The sequence below is a fragment of the Lissotriton vulgaris genome, chromosome 6 (assembly GCF_964263255.1).
Source record: "Lissotriton vulgaris chromosome 6, aLisVul1.2, whole genome shotgun sequence".
NCBI classification, from domain to species: Eukaryota; Metazoa; Chordata; class Amphibia; order Caudata; family Salamandridae; genus Lissotriton; species Lissotriton vulgaris.
Window position 1 is genome coordinate 1,404,758,674 of NC_141694.1, and position 13,850 is coordinate 1,404,772,523.

At 42.5% G+C, this 13,850-nt stretch overlaps 1 protein-coding gene across 5 annotated transcripts in view; it reads left to right on the forward strand.

Moving 5' to 3' along the window:
* The window catches only part of RALGAPA2 (Ral GTPase activating protein catalytic subunit alpha 2), a 1,781,019-nt gene that overhangs the window by 440,316 nt on the left and 1,326,853 nt on the right, over positions 1–13,850 (forward strand). For all 5 annotated transcript variants that reach the window (XM_086927515.1, XM_086927511.1, XM_086927512.1 and 2 more), the window contains exons 5-6: positions 1,671–1,714; positions 12,414–12,597. In XM_086927515.1, the coding sequence (XP_086783641.1) occupies positions 1,671–1,714; positions 12,414–12,597 (228 nt within the window). The remainder of the gene's footprint in view (positions 1–1,670; positions 1,715–12,413; positions 12,598–13,850) is intronic.

Genomic DNA, 13,850 nt, shown 5'->3' on the forward strand with positions numbered 1-13,850 from the left:
TGCACTTTAACATTCTGTATTCAGGCATACTAAACTTTATTTTTCTGCCTTGTTCCCAGGGCTAGTTATGTTTATAAGATGTTATAAACAAACTCCCCACAGCCTTGCAACAGGGAAAATCGAAAGTGACAGTATTTCACTATCAGGACATACCATACACATCGGGGCATGTCCTACCGTTCACATACCATGCACCCTGCCCACAGAGGTAACTTGGGCCTACCTTAGGACTGACTAATATGTAGAAAAGGGAAGGTTTAGGGACTGGCAAGTGTGTGCACTTGCCAAGTCGACATGGCAGTCCCAGACTGCACACAGGCTCTGCAATGGCAGGCCTGAGTCACATTTTACAAGCTGCTTTTGTGGGTGGCACAATCAGTGCTGCAAGCCCATCAGCAGCATTTGATTTACAGGCCCTGGGCACAGATAGTGCACTGTGCTAGGGTCTTACAATCAAATCAAATAGCCAATCATGGATACACTAATCCATAACACAATTTACAAAAGAGAGCATATGAACTTTAGTACTGATCAGCAGTGGTAAAGTGCCCAGAGTCATAAAACCACCACCAACAGGTAAAAAAAAATACAGGAGGAAAGCAAAAAGTTCTGGGATGACCCTGCAAAAAGGGATAATTCCAACACTAGCCCGTTTGACCTGCATAAATTTAACAAAGGATGCAGACTTTATCGCAACCAGGAAATATGGGTATGGAAATCTACACACAAATCTGATCTCCAAGCCCTTCACGAACACAAACTGTCCATTCACCTCCCCACCTATCTGTGATGACCTGCAAAGATTGCACTCCTTATGTAAGGTCTGTGTAGTTTTGGAGAAGACAGTGGAGTTAGCTTCATAGCAACCAACATTTGTATAACTTCCTTGGTTTGGTGGAGATCTCAGTGGTGTGCTGTGTAAGTACACGGGCAGATGTGAGTGACACCGCTTAGGCACTGCAACAGTTTGAAGGAAACAAGACAACACAAAGCTATGCTTTTTATTTGGTTTAAGTCACACGTTTGAGTTTTATTTAACATTTTTATATGGAGCACCATAAGCAAAGTGGTGTCCGCGCAATTCACACATTATTAAGAAGTTGAAAGAAATCTTGCTTACATTGTACGAGTAATCATAGCAACAACTGTGATGGAGAGCATGACTGCAGTACATGCATAACATGAATAATTGATTTTTACTGAAGGAATGCAAAGAGCATAAACTGGGGGAAACCAATAGCACTGACAAAGAAAAAAGTGAAACAGGAAAAGAAGTAATGGAAAGACAGCCAGAGTGGAGTTGAAAGAATAAGGAAGATCCAGAAGGGCTTAAAGATCGTGGGCAGCAATAGAAAAGAGGGGAAGAGATCAAGACTCTGATAATAATAAGACGCTGAGAGAATGGCAGCCTATGAAGAGCATTGTGAAGCATGGAAGGAAGTGAGAGGTTGCATGAAGGAGATACTTTAAGTTCCTCTTGAAAAGCTGTTTATGGTACAAACATTACAAATCCTATTCAGACCTGCCTGACTTTAACCGCTCTTGTGTCAGTGTTGTTTTCTACAATATAGAACATGTCGCTCTTCTACCAAATCATGGTGCCTTGTGATTTTGGGAGTGTAAAAAATGATTATGCAGTGGTCACACGATGTTCTGTCTTTTTTTTGCAGGATCAATTTTAAAGAAGCTTTTGCACACTGGAAACTCTGTTAAGGTATCTTTTTGTTTTTACTATGAAGTGTAATCAATGTAATAATTCCCCACAGATTGTTCCTGGACTTGGTCATTTGCAAAAGTGAAGTATGATGTAAGGATGACACCAAAACATTTTACTTTAAACGATATAAATATGCTCAACTTTCCCTATACATTCTCCATCGGCCCGGTTCTTCTGTCTCCTTTCCCATAACAGGGCCAGGAAAAAGCGATGAAAAATGTTTGCTCGCACTCCCTTAGCACGGTGCACCACGCCCTCGTTTCTGTTTTTCCTGCTGCTAAAGATAGAACATTGGAATCCTCCTGGCTTGTTAATGCTCCTCTATCATTTAGTTTGTGTATAAGAGCCTATTTTTGAGTCCATTAGGGCTGTGAGCACTTTTCTCTCATTTCCTGTTATTGTTAAATTCCTGAACTTCATTGAGTAGCACAACAGTCTCATCCATTATTATACTACTGCAAAGGAAAAAAGTCCACCCAGGCGGATCAAGCAATGGCCCATAAAGAGTCCACTAATTTCAATCCAATATTATATAAAGAGACTGAATGCTCTGACTCTCCATCATATCATATCAAATATCCTATTCTTTACTCATGTCTGATTTTTGTTTGTGTGTGAGGTGTGAATGTTTATGTATGTTGTTTGAGATTGGGTTGTGGAGTTTACAATAATAAATTAATTGTATAAAAATGTTTAGAAATATGCAGATGTTATCAACCATGTTATGAAGTATGCAGTGCAATGAACTATGCAAATAAATAATTTTATTCTATATAATAGCCAAATAAAGGAACGTTTTTCCGGAATCTAGATGGTATGGGTCATAGTTCGATGATTTCACGATTTAGAAGTAATTAATACAGGTTGAGCTGGACGATTTGTGATTTTTGTATAATTCTGTACTTCTTTCTAAACCTCAATATCGTTACCCTTTGTGTATAATAGGGTATTTACTTGTGGAATTAATTTGAAATCATTTTCACACTTTCCTTTGTTGAAGTGTTAGCATTTTTTCAAATCGAAGCTCTGCATTGCCATCCTGGAAACACCCGTCTCCATCACCAAATAAATCAAGGAAACTAGCCACTGAACTGTAGTTTCTAGTCGTCTTTGTGCTATGTGTAGCAATGGCAGGAATGTTAATGCAAGACATTAGTTATTTCAGCATCTATGAAACCTCAAACGTTGTATACCCCAAACCTTGGAAAATCTGGGCCTTTTATAAATATCTGCTTACTAGCATCCAGTCTACACCAAAACCCTCCCTTGAATCCCTATATCAGGGGACTCCAAACCGGTCCTGGAGGGCCGGATCCGTGCCAGATTTTTAAAATTACTACATGTATCTCAATGGGGATATCCAAAAAATCTGGCATGGATCCGGCCCTCCAGGACCGGTTTGGAGACCCCTGCCCTATATTCTGGAATTCGAGTCGGAATAGTGGTTTTTGTAAGGAGGCATCTTTTGTAATGGTTAATTAACTTGTACAGCGAACGTTAGTTCGAGATTCATTCAGTCTGTATTTGGGATTCTGTTTTTGTAAAATATATACTTGCTGCCTCTTTTTCCATATACCCTGTTCTTGCTGCCCCAAAAACAAGATTGTTCATTTTCACTCATCAACATAGTGAAAAATGTATTAGCTTAGGATAATTTTCTCTCATCAACATAGTAAAAATGTAATAACGTAGGATGGCGGTGGAAGTGAGGTTAATAAAATATCTGCCGAGTCTTGTACCAAACACGGCTATCCAAAACTCCTTCAGATAGACAATCTATTATGTGTGGAGGTGAAGGTGTTCTGTTGTAGAGATGACCACTCTGCCTTCACTGCAAGTTAGAAAGCTTTCCTTACTATTGACTAGAAGGTCACATACTTGAACTCCATCCACAGAGTTGCTTTCTATTCCATTCCTCATTTTCAGCATAACCCAAACAAAGGTGTTGGCATTGTTGCACCAGATATTCCAATGGTCCTAGGTTCATTGTGAGGTGTGCAGTAGTCAGAAAACCATTACTTGTACATAAGGAGGTACAATTTGCTCTGATCGTGTTGTAAGGGAGCTCAGCAAAATATTGGCTATTGCAATAACCAGCTTACAAAGACATGGTATTTTGAAAATGGAGAACACAAGCCTCTGCCATCCGTCTTTCAGTTAAACTGGCAATGCCATTCCCATGCACTCAAGAGATGAGTAACGTCCTCTAAGCAAATAATTCCTTATTTGTATCCTAGCAGATAGTTATTATTAATTGTGCCTGGAAATCAGATGTATTCACTTGGTGCTCACAAAAGCAATTTTTTCCAGCCTGTTGTGCTCACTAACTGTAAATAGAATGAAAGACATTCAAGCATATGTGTATCTGAAAAACTAGCACATTGGTTCACTTTCAAATGCTGAGTAAGCTTTTTGCTCATGGCCTCGTTCAACCACTTGGTCCTTCATGCCATGTTAAGAGAATTGAGGTCTAGGTGCCAGTTACGATGTTGGTCGGAAAAGCTCCAAATGGCATTCGGTTTGTCCGAATCCGATTCGGTACATGTCTTTCCAACCGATTTGGAAATCCTTCCGACCGATTACGATAGTCTGAAAACCTTCAGAATTTCCAACTCGGTTCCGACTCGGTTCCAACCGGTATTTGGAGGAACAGAGTCGTTCGAAGCCGACTCGTACAGGTCTACGGACTGCGTTTCTGACTGACGTATTACTATGTCGGATTCGGACAGCCTTTCCGAATCTGTTGTTCTGACACGGATTGGCAGTCAGAATATTACTTTGGGGACCTGTAGCGGGCCCCCCTTCACCCAGAGCCTTCTGAATGGGGCCCGTGGTGGTAACCATGGGACCCCTCTTCAATACCATGCACAGTGTGGCAGGCACTATGGGGTGCCCGCCACAGGGTGCACAATTTTCCCCACCCACCCCTTTCTTCAATAGGAACACAGGCTTGCATTGAAATCAATGGGAGTCCGACCGAAGGGTGTTCAGAAACATCATAATCGGTTGCTCGGACTCCCTGAATCTGATTTGGTCAGAAACCTTTCCGAGATTTTGACCGGCATCCTAATGAGGTCCCTTTTCTCTTTAAGTGAACCTAGGCCACAGATTTACAGGAGGAAGACATTATGATTCTTTCAGATCACTTTTAATTTTTTTTGGTCGACTTTAGATGATGTATGTCAAAGGACAATCCTCTTAAGAGTCCACCCTCTCAGTATTTCGTAGACACCCGTTCCATCTTGTTAAGGCAGAGGTGCCCTCTGTCACTTACTTTTGATGCAAGAAATCTGATAAGAGAGACAATAGAAATTGAACTATAGCTGTCTTTTAATGTATTATTAAGGACACCCTGCTGCTGCTATCAGTTCCCTGGGCAGTGAAAATACAATTGTATGTACAATTCCTAGGCAACTAATTTTTTACTTTACAATATACTGCACATTTGATAATTCATTATTATGAAGGCCAAGCGTATACATGAAGAAACAACTAAATTACTCTTTCTTAAGACTAAATGTCTCTTAAAACAGTGGTATACAATGTCTGTAAGATTACATGACAAGTTATAAACAAAATAATTCCTAACAAGCATTCCTCTCGTCTAGACAGAAGAACCATGGTCAAAGCTAAAACTTTATGACCTGAATGTAGAAATACTGTATGATACTGCTTGAGAACTAAGATCCAAATCTTACAATAATTGAAACACCTTTCTAATGGAATCACATCTAATATTTAACAGGAATTATTTTTTCCTTATGTTAATACAATAAATGATAGTATGTCGCAGTAAATGTGCACATTCTGAGAGGAAGTGTGGTGGCTTTGATCATTGATGAATCTTCTTGCAATCTAGTCTACGAACCAAGCGCCTTCATCTGGAAAGCCAGAAGCAAAACATACCGATATTTTAGGTACCATAGAAATTGATGTAAACAGGAAAACAATGTAAAATGAAGAATGTGGGAATATGGCAGGACAAAAGGATTAAACAGGCCTCATTTAATGTCACAAAGTGGCTAAGAAGGATCTTGTAACCAGGTATATACCGCAAAATGTATATTCTTCTACTAATGATTTCCACACTTTGGGGTGTCAGTATATTGATGAGGGTGTTTGATAATACAGCTTAGCTCATGTTTCGATGAATGAAAGTAAAAAGATGTCGCTCCAAAATGGTCACATTGAAGAATCGAGCCAATCGTGTCTGTCCGATCGGTACATGCTCTCACATATGTCGCGGTAACTACAGTGATAGTCCTCTGCGGCAGAATGGCAAAACCTGATCTTCAACGCAAACATTTTTGAGAGCGTCTTTTAACTCTCATTCATCAAAAAACTAGCTAAGCTGTATTATTAACGCTCTCACACGATATACCAACCCCCCATGTGTGGAAGATGTTAGAAAGATAAAAATATTCATTTCGGGGTATGTACCTGGTTACAAGATCCCTGTCCCATGTTGCATGACAGACCACTGGTAAAGATCCAATCCATTTCCTTCTACTCACTCTTCCTGGAGAGCCCTGGCCCTAATCCTTCAAAGCTCCCTGCATGACTTCCTTCATTCTTCATGAAATCATGGCCCATCTCCAGCCCTCCTCTTTCCTACAGGCATAATCCTCGATAACCTGGTTTCTCCTCCCTTCTAAAGTATTTGTCCATCAGAGAACCATCAAAGAAATACATACTTTATCAGCTGTTCCTGTTTGGAAAGAAAGCTGAGGTGGGCATTGAGGATTTCTTTTTTTGTTTTTGTTAGTTTTTTAGTTTCGACCAATAATGACCCTTGGTGCCATGGAAGCCTAAACTCCATCAAGAAAAGGCTCCTTGCGCTGCAGTGCATTTGGAGTGTACCAGATGTTGAGGACACTACTATTAAAAAAAACCATTGTTAAGGATATTTTTTGTCTCAGCGAGTTGTATTCTCCATGGAACCCAACAGTTCACCACCACCAGCGGTGGATGTTTTCATCCCGAGTTCAAGTCTGAAACAGGGATGTGGCTGTGACCTGCTGTCTGACCCTTGGCCTGGGACTGGAGGCGAATGATCTCCAACCTTCCTAGCTGTTCTGAAAGTGGACTCCCATCACTGCCGGGCAAGAGACCCATAAACACTGGCTGTGCAAGTAGTCATGCAGGAATAAGTCAGCCAGCACATTCTCTAGTCCACCCCATAGCAAGGAGATTGTTCTAAGACAATATGTGAAGGACCTAACTTTCATGTGAGTGATGTCCTTGGTAAAAAGTGTATGGAGATGCCCAGGTTGAAGAATTAATAGTCAGGTGAAAATGTAGGGAGAACGCAAGTTGAGTCATCAGTTGTTATAAATCTAATAATTTTACTGTAAAATGGTGTGAGAGGAGTCATTTTGCAGTCAGATGGTGTGAAGGATGTTCCTGGGTTGTGGGCAGGCATAAGCTAGAGAGGGAGCATGCAAGGATAATAACGGAGGTGCAGTCAGCAGAGAGAGCACAGAGGGCTCCATTAGATCTCGGTCGTACCCGGAAGTTCTGGTGGTGCATTGCTTCAGTAGCTCCGTGTTTTTGTTGTCTGATGTTGCAGGGGAACAGTGCCTGTGCTTCTGTGATTAAGGGTCACATAACGAGGAGGCCCGATGATCAGTGGTGGAAGTGGGCGGGATCGGAAGGGCACGGCGTGCCCCTACTTTTTAAATTTAACTAAGTCCGTTCCCCTACTTCTTCATTTCAAAAATGCGTCCCAGGACGGCAGTAATGCTTCGAACACAAAAAATATTACAGGACCCCCCAGCCCTGTGTGGTGCACATCGAGGAAGGCTTCTGTAGTTGCCAGGACTGCCTCCCCCTTCCCCTCTGTATCTGTGGGCAGGGGCCTGCCCAACAACACTGTAAGAACCGTGTTGCACTGGAGGAGCAATCAATCGGCACCAAAAAACGTCTCGGCTGCTGCAGTGATTTACGCCTCAATACAACGTGGTATTCAACATTAATATCGCACCTGCGCGCAGGGCTATGTGGTAAAAACGATTAAACTTTTTTATCCCCTGCTTCGCTGATTTTTGTGGAGAAATGAAGAAAAGAGAGAGAGAAAGAAACCCTGGGGGGGGGGGGGGGGGGTAGTTCTGTCCGCTGGTTCCTACTGTTGGAGCCTGGGGGTTTACGGTGGTTTGAGGGTGATCAAGTGCTCATCCAGTGCGTTCCACATTTCCCCCCCCGGAGTGATGGCCTGGTGAGTGGTGCGAGGCTATGTTGTCTGCTCCTCTTAAGAAGGTGATCCAGTTTAGCCAGCCTTTGAAGGTGGCTTTCCTGGTGTCCTTCCAGTTCATGAGGATTATTTTCAGTGCTGTTGTTAGGAGGAGGTCTATCAGGTCTCTGTCATCTTTCGCTTTGGGGCTTTGGGCTATTGCTGTCGCGGTGATTTCTCTGATGTTACCTTGCAATGGTTGGCCGGTCACGTCGGATATGAATTGCCTGATTTTGCTCCAGAACACTCTGACTTTGGAACAGTGTAGGATTAGGTGTTCTAGGTCACCTTTCTCCTTGTGGCAGTTCCAGCATCCGTCATCCTCGATCAGCATTCAAAGGATAGTGAGTTGAGGAATATTTTAGGAAGCTTTTGCGCAATTGATCATTTATGATAGAATTATTTAGTGTTTTAACTATACTTATTATTTTAATAATTGAAAATACCAAGAATAGTATTTCAGACGGTACTAAGTGATTTGTATTTTTTTGTGATGGTTTTTATGAACGTACAATAAAGCAACCAAGTAACCACAGATGCCCACTACGGAAACAAAAACCAGTTCTCTGCCGAGCAGCTTTATTTGTAAACCAGCCCTCATAACACAAGCCCCAAAACAGACTTCAGCTAGCTGTGACAGTATATTAATGCCAAGTCTTTTTCCCCACATTCTGAGATGGCCTACCCACCCTTCTACTTAAAGCTCTGACTTTGGCATTATGCTGTTTTGGTGATATTATGTAAACTGTCAGCTAGAGCAAACTTGTTATATTCCATTGAACCCAAAAGAATCCTGTGAGGGGGTGGGGGGGCTGCAGCCTGCCCACCCCCCATCGGGTCTTTATTGCTCCATGGACCTATTCACCATTCACTTGATGCAACAAAACTGAAATATTTCTACCTCACGGGTGGTTTTAACCATTGACCATAAACCAAATGAATGCGTATAGCACAGCTGATCTTTGGTTTTGAAAAGCCTTGAAGGTCATGCTTGCACCAGGGAAAGTAGTAAATGCACAACACAAATCTGCAAGTCATATTTATGAAGCCACGCTTAACCACTTTGCATGGCTTTGAATGGTTTCATAAATATGGAGTAATGCAATATAGCGCAAATTGCTGCTTTGCGTTACTCTGCGCAAGGAAGGCATTGCAGGCAGTGGGTGTTCCCACTCAACTCTCCTGTTTTTTTTACGCAATGGAAAGTAAACCTGGCACTGCACCAAAATCTTACGCCTCCCCAAGGGAGGCATAACGAGGAGAAATATCTTAATTTCTCCCTGTTTTTCCTTTATCAATATGTGCAGCACACATAGAAAGGGGAAAAAGCCTCTTTGGATTGTTTTTGTGCAGGAAGGTGCCCCTTAGATAAACGGGTATCTATTGGTTGCATTGAATAACGTTATAAGCTGTAACTAAGTGAAATGCCAAACATAGTAAAAATTGGAATGTTTTGCTCTTTCTAGCCGCACCTCTGACTCCGCCCACTGACCAATCCTCAGATTATTCCTGCCCCCTGATGCTCCACCCACAGTTCCCCTACTTTTTTTCCCCACTTCGACCACTGCCGATGATCTGTGTGGCCATTGGAGAGACTGAACACAATGTGAGTCCTCAGTCCTAGCTGCATGTATCATGCGCCACAGAGGGTATTGTTGTGTCCACAACTTCATGTACCTGTGTACAATGGACCTTTGACTCATCCCCCATCTAACGTGTACCTTCAATACTGACCCATCGCATATTTCGAGTCTGTGAGGGCTTTTCTGTTCTCTCGCTTTGATTCAAATGTATGATATTATTGTGGTCCTGTTTCTGCCTGATAACGTCAACCGGGGCTACCTCTGGAGAAAACTGGCCTCCTGGGGAATCCCCGATCCCCTACTGAACCTTTTGATCGAACTGCACACCAACACGTGGGTCCAGATAAAGCTCGGCAACGGCACACACCTTTCTAGGCGCATTCCAACAACCAACGGCCTAAAGCAAGGGTGCGTCTTAGCACCGACCCTTTTCAACCTATTTACAGCCGACTTACCACCTGCCCTAGAAACCTGTAACGCGCACGCTCCACGCTTGGGGGGCAAAGCGCTGCCTAGCCTATCCTACGCAGACGACGTGGTCCTGGTCAGCCACACTAAAGTAGGTCTCCAAAACCTCATCAATGCACTGCATGGTTATGCCGAAGCGAACCTGTTAGAAATAAATATCGACAAGACCAAAGTTCTGTCCATAAATGGGAACAAAAAGCTGCACACTTGGTTCCTTGGAACAAAGGTTGTCGCGAACTGTTCAGAGTACAAATACCTTGGAATATTGTTCGATAAAGGAGGACGCTTTATGAACCAACTAGAAGCAATTAAGAGGAAAGGGGTGCTGATAGCTACCACGCTTAAACAGCTAAAGTCTAATATGAATGGTCCCACTCTACTCCCACTGCTCCGTGTGGCACAAGTCAAGCTAGAGTCATCTATAACATACGGCAGTGAGGCTCTAAAAGGCATAGATGAGAAATTGCTGGACACAACCATTGCAAAGGCCTACCGACTTCTCTTTAATCTGCCAACCTACACCTCACAAGCCCAGATCCGGCTAGAGTTTGGACTGACCTCCCAAAAGCTTGCAAGAAGAGGTTCATACATAAAGTGCTGGCAGAAAATAAAGAACTCGCCAGAAAATTCACTGAACCACCTGCTATGGCTAGACCTAAGCAGCTCTCTTCAACTGCCGGCGAAATCTTTCCTAGAGGAATCCCTGACTACCACAGGTCTAAAAGAACTATGGGAAACTCCTTTACCGCATGTGCAATTCAAGCGTGTTGTAAACAAGAGCATAAAAAATCAATCGCACCTGGAAGATAAAGCGACCTTTTCACAAAGGCGACACGCATGGATGACTTTGTCCACATACAAATCGCCTGGATTACAAGCATACTTTGGTCTGGGGTATGGCAGGAAATCAAAAGAAGCCTTTTTAAAACATAGGCTAGGAATTCTACCCTGTATTCCGCATCTGCAACCATGGCTGAGAAGGGGCTGGGGGACAAAATGCAGGCTGTGCGGGGCAGAGTATGAAGACTTCGAACATCTACTATGCACCTGCCCAAGGCTGAAAGAGGAAAGAGTTGCCCTGTTAAAAACGGCCTTCAATGAACTTAAAATCCGCACACGCAGACAAGCGGTTCTTGCTTGCTTCGACCCAGGCCATCCCCCATTAAATGGGAAGATGGTCAAATTCCTGAAATGTCTGGAACTGAAACTAAAAAATCTGGAAGATTGCACCAGACCGGACTAGTTGAATATTGGCCAAGACACCACACTGGGACCTCACACCTGCACCAAATTGTTTTTATCAAAATTCTCTTGTTTTAAAAATAATATATTTTTCTAAAAATCCTTTTATCCGAAGGTATGAGCTATCAATGTACTTTTGTAATGGTTTTAATTAACCTAAAACAATAAATTACTTACTTACATTCACTTGATGCAACAAAACTGAAATATTTCTACCTCACGGGTGGTTTTAACCATTGACCATAAACCAAATGAATGCGTATAGCACAGCTGATCTTTGGTTTTGAAAAGCCTTGAAGGTCATGCTTGCACCAGGGAAAGTAGTAAATGCACAACACAAATCTGCAAGTCATATTTATGAAGCCACGCTTAACCACTTTGCATGGCTTTGAATGGTTTCATAAATATGGAGTAATGCAATATAGCGCAAATTGCTGCTTTGCGTTACTCTGCGCAAGGAAGGCATTGCAGGCAGTGGGTGTTCCCACTCAACTCTCCTGTTTTTTTTACGCAATGGAAAGTAAACCTGGCACTGCACCAAAATCTTACGCCTCCCCAAGGGAGGCATAACGAGGAGAAATATCTTAATTTCTCCCTGTTTTTCCTTTATCAATATGTGCAGCACACATAGAAAGGGGAAAAAGCCTCTTTGGATTGTTTTTGTGCAGGAAGGTGCCCCTTAGATAAACGGGTATCTATTGGTTGCATTGAATAACGTTATAAGCTGTAACTAAGTGAAATGCCAAACATAGTAAAAATTGGAATGTTTTGCTCTTTCTAGCCGCACCTCTGACTCCGCCCACTGACCAATCCTCAGATTATTCCTGCCCCCTGATGCTCCACCCACAGTTCCCCTACTTTTTTTCCCCACTTCGACCACTGCCGATGATCTGTGTGGCCATTGGAGAGACTGAACACAATGTGAGTCCTCAGTCCTAGCTGCATGTATCATGCGCCACAGAGGGTATTGTTGTGTCCACAACTTCATGTACCTGTGTACAATGGACCTTTGACTCATCCCCCATCTAACGTGTACCTTCAATACTGACCCATCGCATATTTCGAGTCTGTGAGGGCTTTTCTGTTCTCTCGCTTTGATTCAAATGTATGATATTATTGTGGTCCTGTTTCTGCCAGAAGAACATTGCTTGATCCGTTGTTTGTGTGTTTTCAGATAAGATGTGAAGGAATGCGGCTGTTTCTTCTTTGGCTTCAAGCACTTCAGACGAACTGCGGAGAAGAACAAGTGTTCATATATGCCTGTCTCGTGCCTGGATTTCCTGCTGTTACGCCAGTAACATTAAAAGGACCCTGTACACTGGATAACCTTATTAGCCCCCCTTGTAATTTTACAGATGGTAAGTGCCGCAGACATAAACATGCCTTCCGCTTTAGGAGTGCAGCATTGTTTCGTGCGGTCATCCACTCGAAGGAGCAGGCCATTCATTAAAGGTGTGTCCGTGGCTTTCTGTTCTGCAAGAATATGGACATATGGTTCCTGGTTCTTGCTGTTGATCGCAATCACACAACTGTTTGAAAGCCGAATGTTCCATTACATAAATATGCCATGGAAAGGCACATATTGTGGTGCAAGGCTAAGTGTAATTGTCAAGTGTATGCTTGGCTCAAGCCAGGCTGTTCTGTCGGTGAAAGACTCTTGACATCAGAATAGAAACACATGTATGCTCACTATTTTCCCACAGTGTAAACCTAGCGGTACAATGACAGTTTGACAACTTCCAGTTCAAATGTCTGATGCTTTTACCCTGCAGAGATTCATCGAGCCACACCCCTTAACTGCCTCCTTCCGTTAGTACCGAAGTGTGTACTCTGTATTGGAAAACTTGAGAGCTGAGAGTCTAGCCTTTGGGGCATGGCTACTGCTTGCCAGAACTGCAAGAGGGGAATGAGTGGTGGGCTGTGCAATATCTGGTGGTAAACAGAATTAGACCGAGGGAAGAGACTGAACTAATAGTGATGGTTCATCTATGCTGAAAGGCGAGTCATATGCACCACCTAGAGCAGAGGGGGATAGGAGGAAGAAGACGCTTTTTAGCTGAAGTGTTATTGGGAGGAAGAGGGTTGGAATTATGCAGCAGAAACACAGCCAAGGAAGATTGAAGGATATTTGTATCTATGGGCTTTAGATTGGAAAGAGCGGGAAGCTGCTCCAGAAGCTAGGATATTTCTTGATAATTTTGATATTGTCAAAAGGGAGCATATACCATGATTACACAGATAAAGAGAGTTCAATCAGATCACTCAAAAAAGTAATGTGCTCATCAAATTAGCCCCTGAAGAGATGGAAAGATATAGCTCGTTTGCTTCATTCGTTATAACAAAAAGGCTACATTTCAGCTAAAACACCGGCATTTAAACACCCACCCTCGAAGACTTATAATACCCACTTAATTCATACACCATATACAAAAAACACAGATGAATTACTATTGCACTCGATTTGTATTCAAGTAACCACTTGAATGCAAAAAAACAGCTCCCCCTAACAAGCCATACATTACTACACATAGTGCCCCAGTCTTCACATCATGCAAAATCTATACATAGGAAGGGCTATAGCAATATATTGATCTGAAAGAGTTAATTATGA